We start from the raw sequence: 13,475 nt of genomic DNA, 5'->3' as shown, positions 1-13,475 counted from the left end.
AAAAAAAAAAAAAAAAAAAAGAAATATTTCAAAGGGAAAACATCTAACGTTCATGTTGTTATCTATACAGCAGTTAACAGGAACTATCATTTAGGGTCTATCGTGAGGCAGAAATTTAAAAATAATAATAAGTACTGAATTTAGTTACTCCAAGAAAAGTAAAAGCTAAGGCCCAGAGTGTGGCAAGGCAAGGGTTGAAAAGCACAGGTTTTCCTCTGCCTAGCAGCTCACTTCAAGGACAGAAGATAACGCTGTCCAAATAGCCAAGGTCAAAGGAATGGGCTCCAGACACCCCTCCCGTTCAGAGCAAGGTTGGAGGAAAAAAAAAAAAGAAGAGAAAGACAGATACTTTTACTGTTACTCTTTTCCGAGGCTTCTTAAGCATTATTATGTTTTACAAATGTCTCTATTTAGTCAATTCTTGTTTTTCTTTCAATGCAAGTATAAGGACACTGGCTATGCAAGGTCATAAATTATGCTATAGACTACATGGCCTATCACTGTATGAGTAACTGCTTTTGTTTTGCATCTGTAAGGCAGCTTATTAAAATCCCGCTTTGTCTTCGTTTAATTCTCAGCTTTTTGGATATGAATCATCTGAGCCGGTGCATACCTAAAATATAAACAAATCCTCCTGTACTCCATATTGGTCTTTCCGTTCCTCAGTTTACCACAACAATGGGATTCTAGGACACCAGGTATGAAGCAAATATGGGGAAGGTCAGGGAACAAGCTGACCTAATGCTTAATGCTGTAGGTGCTGCACGCTTGATTTAAATTTTTCTCCTCCCTTCCTCCCTGATGAATTTGATAAAGTTTAAAGGGATGGTTTCACCAGGGGACTTTTCCATTGACTGCAGGGAGGTCATCCCGCCTGGTAAATCCTCAGTAGGCCAAGCCTCTTACGTGGCTAGAATGATCTAGTCCATAAGGAAATATTACCACCTACTGTGTTTTACAATTAGACCATCCAAGGGGTTTCCCCAGGGAGTTTGGTGGGCTTTTTATGTTTTTTGTTTGTTTGTTTTTGATTTCCGTTTGTTTTGAGACAGTGTCTTGCTGAAGTGCAGTAGCCTGATCATAGTTCACAGAAGCCCCAAACTTTGGGGCTCGAGTGATCCTCCTGCCTCAGCCTCCTGAGTAGCTGAGACTATAGGTACACACCACCTCTCCTGGCTAATTAAAAAATAAATTTATTTAGATCCGAGTGTCTCACTTCACTGGTCTTCAACTTCGGGCTTCAAGTGATCCTGCCTCCTAAAATGTTGAGATTACAGGCAGGAGCCATGGCACCCGGCCTCCCAGGCTGTTGTTTGCAATCTCTAAGAGTTCTGCAGCTGTCTATTCCCTGACAGCGAGAGTCTCATCTTTTGACCCCACTTTGCAGCAGTAGTTGAGCATTCACTTTTCTTTCCATAAGGGAGTGAGGTTGCCAGTGACCCTCATCCCTCTCCTCACTGCTGACTTCTTTGTTATCAGAGCCTTCCTCTTCATAAATTCCCACGGAATCCAAGTTTTCAAGTCCCATTTGGGCTTAGTTATGATAGCCACAGGCCCACACCACCTGCCACAGCACCCCCTACCATCGAAGCCACCCGACTCTCTCCCCGAGTTTCCTGTCCTGGGCACCCCCATCTCTGCTCTCACGGGTTCCAGGCCCTAGAGCCGCACTGCAGCAGAGCCCAGTTCCCAGGACTGCGCCTTCCACCTATCCACATCCAGCTGCAGCTCTCCACCCTCTCTCCCATCAGCATAGCCTGGCCTGAAGGTGCTGCAGTGTCATTGACTGCGGGTCCCTCAGCTGCCACCCCCACCGGGACCTGGAAGTCTTTCAAATGCACTTAAGTTATCTTAGATTTTTCCTCCCCCACTTCACACATAAGCATGGAAGGAGAGCAGGGACTCTGCTGGTGTGTTATTCACACAATGGGATTGAGGGTGTTTAGCAGAACTAACCGATGGGGTGAGAAGTAGCTGAATAACCTGCAGAAGGAAGCAGAGCCCGAGGCCAGTGACTCCACGTTGAGGACAGTCTGGAGCCTACAAAGGGAGAGAAAGAGAGCTTCCCTGGTGGCTTCCCGGGCAGCCCACCCCCTTCTACAGGTGGCCTCCAGCTGCTCAGAGCAGCTGCAGAAGGAGTGTGGATCCCGAGAAGCTGCAGGGCCCTGGAAAGCAGAAGACCCAGGTGCAGAAGCATTTGTGGCGTCTCTGTCCTTTGTGGTGGTGTGCCGCTGGAGCCTGGAGCTGGGCAGGGTTTGGGGTTTGACATGCATGGAGTCGCTGGGGTCAGAGTTATTTGTATAGATAAAGAAAATGTGTGGCCGGGCGCGGTGACTGACGCCTGTAATCCCAGCACTTTGGGAGGCCGAGGCGGGCCGATCACGAGGTCAGGAGATCGAGACCATCCTGGCTAACACGATAAAACCCCGTCTCTACTAAAAACACAAAATATTAGCCAGGCGTGGTGGCGGGAGCCTTTAGTCCCAGCTACTCGGGAGGCTGAAGCAGGAGAATGGCGTGAACTCGGGAGGCGGAGCTTGCAATGAGTTGAGATCGCGCCACTGCACTCCGGCCTGAGCTACAGAGCAAGACAGACTCCGTCTCAAAAAAAAAAAAAAAAGTGTGAAGATCAGGCTAGAGCTAGAGGCAGAATTGTTTGGTGGTGTCACCTGGATAAAGCGTTCATGAAGTTGACAGTTTACTCAGGTCAGAAACTTAAAACCTGGTTATAGTTTCCTGCTGGTGAAAATGAAGATCTGGAAGGAGGAAACATTTTCACACTGTGAGGAGGGGATGGGGTGTGTGACCAAGGCTTGGCCACGCCTCATTCCCAATTCCGGGCCGCTCGAGGACATATGCCTCGCCTCCTGGTGCAGTCATGCCTGGCCTGGTCTCGCTTCCACTGCTGCTCTGAGGCCAGTAGATGGCTCCTATGGACACTGAGTCTGAAATTCCCTGCACACTCCTGTGACCCCGTGCAGAACGAAGGAGCAGGGACAGCCCCTTGAGTGAAGATGACGCTAGTATTCTCTTCTATCAATACCAAGTTTGGCTGAAATGCAAATATCCAATAACCAGAGTGCAGAAAGCAGCTAGCTCTTAGAGAAGCCTTAGAGAATCCGTCAGTCTGGCTCTGGGGGGCCTGATACCCAGGGCTTCAGCTGTCACTCAGATGTGGGGGCGGGGCCTAGCATTTCATCCAGTCAGAGGCGCCGGCGCGTGGCCCTGCGCACAGTTCTTCCGGAAATGTAGGGGTTGTGTTCCTCCTCATCCCCACACCTTTTGTCGCTGCGCGGGCGGCGGTTGTCCAGCCCGAGAGGGACCTGGTGCCTCTATCCAGGCTTCTGTCGCTTTGTCACCTGTGCTATTCCCTGCTGTAGTCACAGGAGCTGTCGAGAGGACCTCGGGACATCTGAAAGCCAGGAAATGGTGCGTGTGCAGGGCCGGGTGTCGTGAGACGGGGGAGGGGCTGCCTGGAACAGGCGGGAACAGACTGTGGCGGGACCCGGGCCTCCCTGTGGGCGACTCCGGGGTCTGGGACCGAGTCCTCCTTGAGCAGCTTGGCCCTCGGTCCCCTCGGCCGCTGGACGGGGCCGGGCCGGCAGCCGGGACCCCGGGCGTCCTGTCCCGTCCCTGCGCGGCGACTACGACCACGACCCCGGAGCCTTCTCTGGGCAGTTCCGCGCTCGCAGCCCAACATCTCCCCAGATTGAGCGGAAGCAACGGGAGGGTCATGGGTGGAATCCTGACTCGGGTGTAGGGTTCATGCGTGGGAGGAGCAGCGGTCTGTGGGGCCCCCAGCCCCCACTTTCTCCTGTTAAAAATTAAACTGAGGTACGTTAGCAATTCAAGAGTTCATTTGAGCAAACAGCGATTCACGAATGAGAAACACCCAGTCCTGGCTTGTGGTTTGTCAGCGGAAAAAGCCAGACTATGTAAAATAAGTTTATTCGGAGCCGAATAGGAGAGACCTTGGCCGAGGGAAACACAGCCCCGAGAAGCCTGGAGTGAGCGGTCCCGAGGCGGCTCAAGACAGTTTGGTTTTATTCATTTCAGAGAGACAGGAATTGCAGGGAAAATCATGAATCAGTGCCTGAAAGATGTAAATTCCTTTGGTAGAAAGGGTGGGACCTGTGGAAGGGGGATTAGAAGGCACAGGTGGTTGAGGGATTCAGTAGGTGGCAGCTGGTTGAGAGTGTGAAGCTTTGTCTAAAGTTTGGAGGAGGTAGGAAGGAATGCTGAAGGAAGGGGGTCTGTTATCTGCCACTTGGTTCCATCCCAGCCAAAAACAGACCTGTTTCTCTAGATTTTATGAATTCTAAGGCGTGACTTTACCTTTGCCTTGCGTGGCCTTAGATCTTGTTTGTAATGTGGTATCTTATTGCCCCAAGGAGTTTGTTTTTCCATTCTGATGATACCTATTTTTACATGAATGTGCATCAAGCTGCTGCATTTCTAAACTCCTAAAGGGAGAGGGTATAAGGAGACCGTCTCACTTCCCGTCTTGTCATACAGAAGAACTCAATTTTCAGGGTTTTTTGGGGGTCCCCTTGGCCAAGAGCCGGTCACTTCACTTAGCTGGGAAGGTACTTTGTTTTGGTTTTGGTTTGAGACAGAGCCTCCTGTCACCCAGACTGGAGTGCAATGGCTCTATCTCGGCTCACTGCAACCTCCGCCTTCCGGATTCAAGCGATTCTCCTGCCTCAGCCTCCTGAGTAGCTGGGATTACAGGCACGCACCACTACACCCTCCTAATTTTTGTATTTTTAGTAGAGATGAGGTTTCACTATGTTGGCCAGGCTGTTCTCGAACTCCTGACCTCAAGTGATCCACCCACCTCAGCCTCCCAAAGTGCTGGGATTAAAGATGTGAGCCATCTCGCCAAGCCAGAAGGTATGTTTTTGTTTTTAGTTTACCAGTTTAGGGGTAGGCTGTTATAAGTTACATGAGGAGACAAACCAGATAAATGCTTGATTGGTTGCAGAGATGCAGTTGCCTTCTTTGGACTTGTCACTCCAAAATAATCGAAAGCTTCAGATTTCAATTGGAAGAGTTTATTCAAGCAAAAAGATAGCAATGGCCCATTTGGGAAAAAGACTCCAGAGAAATGGACTCAGTACTCCAAAATTGGAAGTTAAGTTCTTGCTTGTATTACTGGAAAATGAGGTCCTGATCAGACCCCAGGAGAGTTCTTGAATCTTACACAGGAAGGAATTCAAGACCAGTCACAAAGTGTAGTGAGAAGAGAGTTTGTTGAAAGCTACTCTGGGCCAGCATGATGGCTTAGGCCTGTAATCCAAGCACTTTGGGAGGCCAAGGTGGGAGGATCACTTGAGTTCAGGAGTTCGAGACCAGCCTGGGCAATATAGTGAAACCCCATCTCTTCCAAAACTAACAAAAATTAACTGGATGTGGTGGCTTGCACCTGTACTGCCCAGGTACTCGGGAGGCTGAGGTGAGAGAATCACTTGAACCCCGGAGGCAAGGGTTGCAGCCCAGCCGAGGATGCGCCACTGCACTCCAGTGTGGGTAACAGAGTGAGACCCCATCTCAAAAAGCAAAAACAAAACAAACAAACAAGAGTTCAAGACCAACCTGGCCAACACAGCAAGACCCTGTCTCTATTTAAAAAAAAAAAAAGAGAGAGAGAAAAGGAAAAGAAAGAGAAAGCTTCTCTGTTTCAGAGTAGGGCATCCTCATACAGCAAGTGGGGGAACGTACTGTCTTTAAGTTTTTCTTATGTAGCGATCTTGTCTATGTAAAGAATAAACTACCTGTGCCTACCTGCATGTGGGCTGACAGCGTCACACAATTTATTACTCTGTTGAGTTAAAGAAAACTATCCTTTACATTTTAGCATACACGTGCATTAAAACAACTGTAATTATCTTGAAAGCACATGTTGTTATGGGTATTGGGACATCAGGACGTTCTGTTGTTGTGGGAGTGTAAGGATACTTGCAGGCATCTGTAGGCTGTTTTCTTCATGGGAAACATTTGATGATCATGGGTTGTGACTGGCAAGGAGTGTTTCTTGTTAGTGTCAAGGTAGAGCTGAACTTGAATTGGTGTTGCTCTGGCTCCCCTAGGCACCTGCTTCCCTAACACTTATATAGGCAAAAGACAAATAAATATAACAGGATTACATTTTCCTTAGAAGGCTGATGTATGAGATACAAGAGTTTTTTCTGGAGACAATGCCTTGCTCTGCGACCCAGGCTGGAGCAGTGGTGCGATCATGGCTTACTGCAGCCTTGACCTCCCTGGCTCAAGCACCTCAGCCTCCCAAGTAGCTGAGACTACAGTTGCCCACTACCACACCTGGCTAATTTTTTATTTTTTGCAGAGGTTATGTCTTGTTATGTTGCCCAGGCTAGTCTCTGGCTCCTGGCCTCAAACAGTTCTCCTTCCTTGGCCTCCAGGAATGCGCTGGGATTACAGATATCAGCCGCTGCACCTGGCTAACATCTTAATTTGTTAGGGTTTGCTTTTTTTCCTCCAGAGCTTGTATTCTTTTCTTTCTAGCTGGTTTTTATTTCCTTTTCAATTTAAAAGAGTGAATTTAACATTCCAGCTGAAGACAATGTGATAGGCATGAAGTCTTTGTGTGAGGAAGTAAAGAGGGAAGTTCGTTTACTACAGAGATCAGTAGTGAAGAGGGGCCTGGCAGGATGGCTCACACCCGGAACCCCAGCACTTTGGGTGGCTGAGGCAGGTGGATGGCTTGATCCCAGGAGTTCAAGACCAGCCTGGGCAACATAACGAGACCCTATCTCAATTGTGAAAAATCATATTAAATTAAAAAAAAAAAGTGAAGAGGGAAAGGGTCTTTCCTGTTTCCCTTCAGTCATTTACAACATTTTACAAAACACTATAGGTAAGAAAGAAGGTGAATCTGTAATCAGGGAAAGGAGAGTTCCAGCTGTCTATGTGAAAGCTGTGTGTCATGTGACTCAACCCCATGATCACATTGCTTCAAGATAATTGAGAGATCTGTCAGCTTAAATTTTGGAATTACTTTGTTGTTTTTGTTATTTGTTTGTTTTGAGACAAGGTCTCACTCTGTCGGCCAGGCTGGAGTGCAGTGGCGTGATAGCTCACTGCAGCCTCCACCTCCTGGGTTCAAGTAATTCTCCTGCCTCAGCCTCCCAAGTAGCTGGGATTACATGCATGTGCCACCACACTCGGCTAATTTTTGTATTTTTAGTAAACACGGGGTTTTACCACGTTGGCCAGGCTAGTCTCACACTCCTGTCCTCAAGTGGTCCGCCCACCTTGGCCTCCCAAAGTGGTGGGATTACTGGTGTGAACCACTGCACCTGGCCTGACTTACTTGTTCACACAGCCTATATAGGTAGAAAATTTCTATGTATGTAATTACAAAGTAATTGGTAAATTGTGCCTGATTAAGCATAAATTTTATTTTCCTATAAATTAGTAATTTCCAAGAGTTGTATTTAAATTTGATTTCAGGGCCTTTAGGTAGGACCCTAGGATACTACACACAGTTCAGTCTCATTGCTTCTTATTTAAATTTTTTCACACTTTCCAGGGCGATTGGTTTCAGCTTACATTTTCCAAATATATGCAATGCAGGGTCTCAAATCCTCCACCCTCATACCACAGCCTAACTCTTCAAGGGCTTACAGTAAAATCAGTATCTGAACATTTCACATGAGAGGAAAGCAGAGAATCACCACTAGACATTTTCCTGAAAAATCCTTTCTGCCTCTCCTCCTGTTATCTTTCCTAGACACAGACACCTTATCAGGATATCTTTGGGATGAGGTTCCTTTCTGGAAACTTTACAGGGTGGTATGTCTTCAGTACACCCTTCTATCTTTTCCAGGTTTTGAGTTTTAGAACTGCCTGTTGCTGACCCAAGACCCCCACAGTTGCCATGTCTCTTGGAGGGTCTAGTGGGTATCAGTGCCTAGGGGAGTGGGGCCTCCCAAGGGAGCAGCTGAATGACTAATGGTGGAGGAGATAGATGCCTGGTATACTCTTCATCTAGATACCCAATTCATGGGTGCTCCGCTTCTCTCTCCCAACTTCAGTTTCCATTAATTGGAGACGCATGGCAGGTCAGCTAATCGGATGTTGCTATTGAGGAAAAGCAGAAATGATATCTGTCCTTTGGATTATTTCAACTGTGAAGAGAGAAATATCCCAAAAGACAAGGAAAGGCCACCCCAACAAGGTTGTATCTAGCTGTCCCACACGGAGGTGGTCACCAGAATGCAGCTGTATAAGTCTTATATGTGAGTTGACCCCATGGAGGAACTGGGAGGAGGTGGAGAACTGGAAACTCTGTTGAGTTTGAGTAAAGGTTTCTTCTGTTATGAGAATGTGAAATCCATAAAGAAAATGCATGCTAAGGTTGCATATGATTATAAGAACTCACTATAACCGGCAGCTGTAGAATGAATTAAATTATTGTATATGGAGATAATTAGTAGATTGATTATTCTCTGGTAGAGAACCATTTGTCCCTGCTTTTTCTGTTAAGTGTTCACCACTTACATCATTGGCTGGCAATACCTGGTTTGTCATAGTTTCACATTACCTTAAATAGATGCCCAGACGGGGTGTGATGGTTCATGCCTATAATACCAGCACTTTGGGAGGCTAAGACTGGCAGATCACCTGAGGTCAGGAGTTTGAGATAAGCCTGACCAATATGGTGAAACTCCATCACTATTAAAATTGAAAATTAGCCAAGCATGGTGGTGCATGGCTGTAATCCCAGCTACTCGGGACGCTGAGGCAGGAGAATCACTTGAACCTGGGAGGTGGAGGTTGCAGTGAGCTGAGATTGCACCATTGCTCTCTAGCCAGGGCAACAAGAGCAAAACTCTGTCTCAAAAAAAAAAAAAAAAAAAATAGGTGCCCTAGTTTCACAATTTGCTGTTCTCCATTGGCCTATCTTTCCATCTCTGATAATACCATTTTCTGTTAATTAGTTTAGAGTTCAAAGCTGCGGTGTATAGTAGGGATAGTGCCTCTGTATCTTAGTTATCTTGGGCTGCTGTATCAAATTACCATAGACTGGGTGACTTAAAGAATAGACATTTATTTCTGGCAGTTCTTGAGGTTGTGAAGTCCACATTCATGGAGCTGGCAGATCTAGTGTCTGGTAAGGGCCCGCTTCCTGGTTTGCAAATGGTCATCTTGTGTTTTCTTGACCTGACAGAAAAGAGAGGGAGCTGGCTCTCCTGTGTCTTCTAATAAGACCACTAATCTCATTCAGAAAGGATTTACTCCTATGCTCTCATCTAATCCTAATTAATTCCCAGAGATGTCAACTTTAATACTATATTGGGGGTAGGTTATTAATGTATGATTTTTTGGAGTGGTGCAAATATTCACACCATAACACCCCCCAACCATATTCTATAGAGGATCTTGGCTATTTTTAGTCATTGTCTTGTATTTCAGTTTTTAGAAGTACTTTTTTCTTAATTTTAGTGAAGGAAACAAACTGCCTTGTACGTTTCATAAAATAAAATATAACTGTAGGCATATTTCAGAGAGGTTACATCATAGTGATACTTAATCTCCTTTTAAGGACACATGGCATTTTTTCCATTATTGCATTTTATATTGATGTTTTTCAGTGTAAACTTTTTGCATAATAATCATTTTTTATCTTTCTTGAGACTTTTTTGGACTTCAAGAAAATTAATTTTAATAGAAATTAGTGGCTGGGTGTGGTGGCTCATGCCTGTAATCCCAACACTTTGGGAGGCCAATGCATGCGGATAGCCTAAGTTCAGGAGTTCGAGATCACCCTGATGAACATGGAGAAACCCCATCTCTACTAAAAACACAAAATTAGCCAGGCGTGGTGGCACAGGCCTGTAATCCCAGGTATTCAGGAGGCTGAGGCAGAAGAATCGCTTGAACCTGGGAGGCAGAAGTTGCGGTGAGCCAAGATCCCAAGATCATGCCATTGCACTCTAGCAACAAGAGTGAAACTTTGTCTCAAAAAGAAAGAAAGAAAGAAAAAAATTAGTCCAGCCTGGGCAACATGGCAAACCTTGTCTACACAAAAACTTACCTGGTCATGGTGATGTGTGCCGGTAGTCCTAGCTACTCAGGACACTGAGGTGGAAAGAACTGTTGAGCCTAGGAGTTCGAGGCTGCAGTGAGCTATGATTGCACCACTACACTCCAGCCTGGGTAACAGAATGAGACCCTGTTTCGAGAAAAAAGAAAAACAAAAAAATTAGTTTCAATCTGTTATACTGTTGTTACAGATAATTAGAATTCACTGAGATTTATTTCTGTGTAGGGTATGCATTCCAGAAACTAAAAGTATTATATACGCACAAAATACATTAAAAAATTGCACAACGAATCCAAATATTGATGGAGCCAGTACTGTGAATGATGAGACAACTGCCCTACTTTTCGTTATGCTTCCCCAACCTGGGTACCCATCCATATCAGTATATTTTATTTTTGTGCGTTTTTTATGGAAATGATAACCAATATGCCAACATGTGATTTTTTTTTTCTTTTTTTTGAGACAGAGTCTCGCTTTGTTGCCCAGGCTGGAGTGCAGTGACGAGATCTTGGCTCACTGCAGGCTCCACCTCTCGGGTTCACGCCATTCTCCTGCCTCAGCCTCCCAAGAGGCTGGGACTACCAGTGCCCGCCACCACGCCCGGCTAATATTTTGTATTTTTAGTAGAGACGGGGTTTCACCGTGTTAGCCAGGATGGTCTCGATCTCCTGACCTCGTGATCCACCTGCCTCGGCCTCCCAAAGTGCTGGGATTACAGGCATGAGCCACTGCGCCCGGCCAATATGTCGTATTTTATATTGGGTTTTATTTAAACTCAGTTGTGAACCTTACATGGGGAATGATCGTTAATTCACTTTATTTAGTTGATTTGATGATTTAGGACAGTGGTTGTTTACCCAAAACATTGAGCAGATAATCCACAGAGTTCCCGCATTTTTCTTCCAAGCTCATAGTTCCCCGTATTTTAAACATCTTGACTGGCCAGATGCTGTGCCTCATACCTGTAATCCTACCACTTAGAGGGGCTGAAACAGGAGGATGGCTTGGACTCAGGAGTTGGAGGCCAGCCTAGGCAACGTAGCAAGACCCTGTTTCCAAAAAAAAAAAAAAGGTTTCAAACCGAAGAAACCATATTGACTGTGTGTAGTGTATCCTACAGTTGATGCAAGAATACATTACATGTGAACATGATGAAAATTGAAGACGCCAATGTTATTATTACCTAAAGTCCATCTTTTACATTAAACTTCACTCTTCTGTGGTTTAAGACAACTGCATGTGTCATGTATTCACCATCAGTCTTACACAGAAGCATTTCTCAGGCCTCAAAATCCCCTGTGCTCCTCCTAATCATGGCTCTCTCCTCCCTCTTTTGCCATCCCTGTTTATCCCTGGCAACAAATGATGATGTTCCTGCCTCTAGAGTTTTGCATTTTCCAGAATATCATATATTTGGAATGATGCTGTAAGTGGCCATTTCAGACTTGCTTCCTTCATGTAAGAATATGCGGTGAAGGTCTCTCGAAAGCTTTGTTGCTTGACAACTCATGTATTTTTTATTTTTGTTTATTTATCTAAAAAAATTTTGTTTTTGAATGGCATGAACCCAGGAGGCGGAGCTTGCAGTGAGCCGAGATTGCGCCACTGCACTCGAGCCTGTGCGACACAGCGAGACTCTGTCTCAAAAAAAAAAATTTTGTTTTGTTTTGTTTTGTTAGAGACAGGGTCTCAAACACCCCAGCTCAGGTGATCCTCCCACCCCAGCTTCCCAAAGTGCTGGGATCCCACTTGTGAGTCACCATGTCCGGCCACTCATTTTCTTTCACCACTGAGTAGCATTAACACTGGATGGGCGTTACCATGGTTTGTTTCTTTATTCACCTGTTGAAAGGCTCATCTTGAGCCTGGTGTGATGCCTCATCCCTGAGTTCCCAGCACGTGGGACACGGAGGTGAGAAGATTGCTTGAGGCCAGGAGTTAGAGACCAGCCTGGTAGATACAGTGTGAGACCTTGTCTATTTTATTTATTTATTTTTTTAAAGACTCACCTTGTTTGAGTCTAGTTTTTGGCAGTTATGAGTAAGGCTGCTAAAAATGTTTGTGGGAGGACTTTTGTGTGGACATCAGTTTTTAGTTCATTTGGGTCAATATTGTAGGAATGAGACTACTGAATCAGTAGGACACCACGCTTATTTTCTTCAGAGCTCCGCAGACTGTCTTCCAAATTGGCTGTAGAAGTTTCCATTCACATCGGTAGTGAATGAGAGTTCACTGTCATTGACATTAGGAAGTGTCAGTGTTTTAGATTTTAGCTGCTCCACCAGGTATTTGCTGCTGCCTCATTGTTTTCTTTTTTTTCTTTTTTTTGGAGACGCAGTTTCACTCTTGTTGCCCAGGCTGGAGTGCAATGGAGTAATCTCAGCTCACTGCAGCCTCTGCCTCCCGGGTTCAAGCGATTCTCCTGACTTAGCCTCTAGAGTATCTGGGATTACAGGCGTGCGCTGCCTCACTTGGCCAATTTTTGTATTATTAGTAGAGATGAGGTTTTACCATGTTGGCCAGGCAGGTCTCAAACTCCTGACCTCAGGTTATCCACCCACCCCGGCTTCCCAATGTGTCGTATTACAGGCGTGAGCCACTTCGCCTGGCGTGAGCCACTGCGCCTGGCCTGTTTTCATTTTGCTCTGAAATGACATGTAATGTAAAGCATCCTGTCATATGTTTGTTTGCCATAATTACAGTCTTTGGGGGGAGGTATACTTGGAAAGATCTTGCCTTTTTTTTTTTTTTTTTTGGAGATGAAGTCTGGCTCTGTCGCCCAGGCTGGAGTGCAGTGGTGTGATCTCGGCTCACTGCAACCTCTGCCTCCTGGGTTCAAGCGATTCTTCTGCCTTAGCCTCCTGAGTAGGTGGGACTACAGGCTCACGCCGCCAGGCCTAGCTAATTTTTGTATTTTGAGTTGAGACTGGGTTTCACCATGTTAGGCTGGTCTCAAACTCCTGACCTCGGTGATCACCCGCCTCAGCCTCCCAAAGTGCTGGGATTACAGGCATGAGCCACTGTGCCTGGCTTTTTGCTTCTTTTTTGATTGGTTGGTTTTTTTCTTGTAGAATTTTAGGAGTTCTTCATTACCTTTTGGATAGCAGTCCTTCATCAGATAGGTGTTCTGCAAAGATTTTGTCCCAGTCTGTCACTTGTCTTTTTATTCTGTTAACAAAGTCATTTCCAAAACAAACACTTTTACTTTGTTTTTTTGTTATTTTGTTTTGTTTTTTAATTATACTTTTAAGTTCTAGGGTACATGTGCACAATGTGCAGGTTTGATACATAGGTGTAACATGTGCCATGTTGATTTGTTGCACCCATCAGCTCGTCATTTACATTAGGTATTTCTCCTAATGCTATCCCTCCCCCAGCCCTCCACCCTCTGACAGGCCCCAGTGTG

The 13,475-nt window shown here is 45.7% G+C and overlaps 1 protein-coding gene across 1 annotated transcript; it reads left to right on the top strand.

Annotated features, from left to right (window-relative positions):
- Positions 1-3,172: 3,172 nt before the first annotated feature.
- Positions 3,173-6,272, top strand: LOC108539593 (uncharacterized). Its single transcript, XM_017888403.1, has one exon. The coding sequence runs from the start codon at positions 3,173-3,175 to the stop codon at positions 3,758-3,760; it is 588 nt and encodes a 195-aa protein (XP_017743892.1). The 3' UTR covers positions 3,761-6,272.
- The last annotated feature ends 7,203 nt before the right edge of the window (positions 6,273-13,475 follow it).

This window comes from Rhinopithecus bieti, unplaced genomic scaffold (assembly GCF_001698545.2).
Source record: "Rhinopithecus bieti isolate Rb0 unplaced genomic scaffold, ASM169854v2 scaffold_15296, whole genome shotgun sequence".
Taxonomy (NCBI): domain Eukaryota; kingdom Metazoa; phylum Chordata; class Mammalia; order Primates; family Cercopithecidae; genus Rhinopithecus; species Rhinopithecus bieti.
The sequence above is the reverse complement of the archived record's forward strand: the minus strand, read 5'-3'. Positions and strand labels throughout refer to the sequence as shown.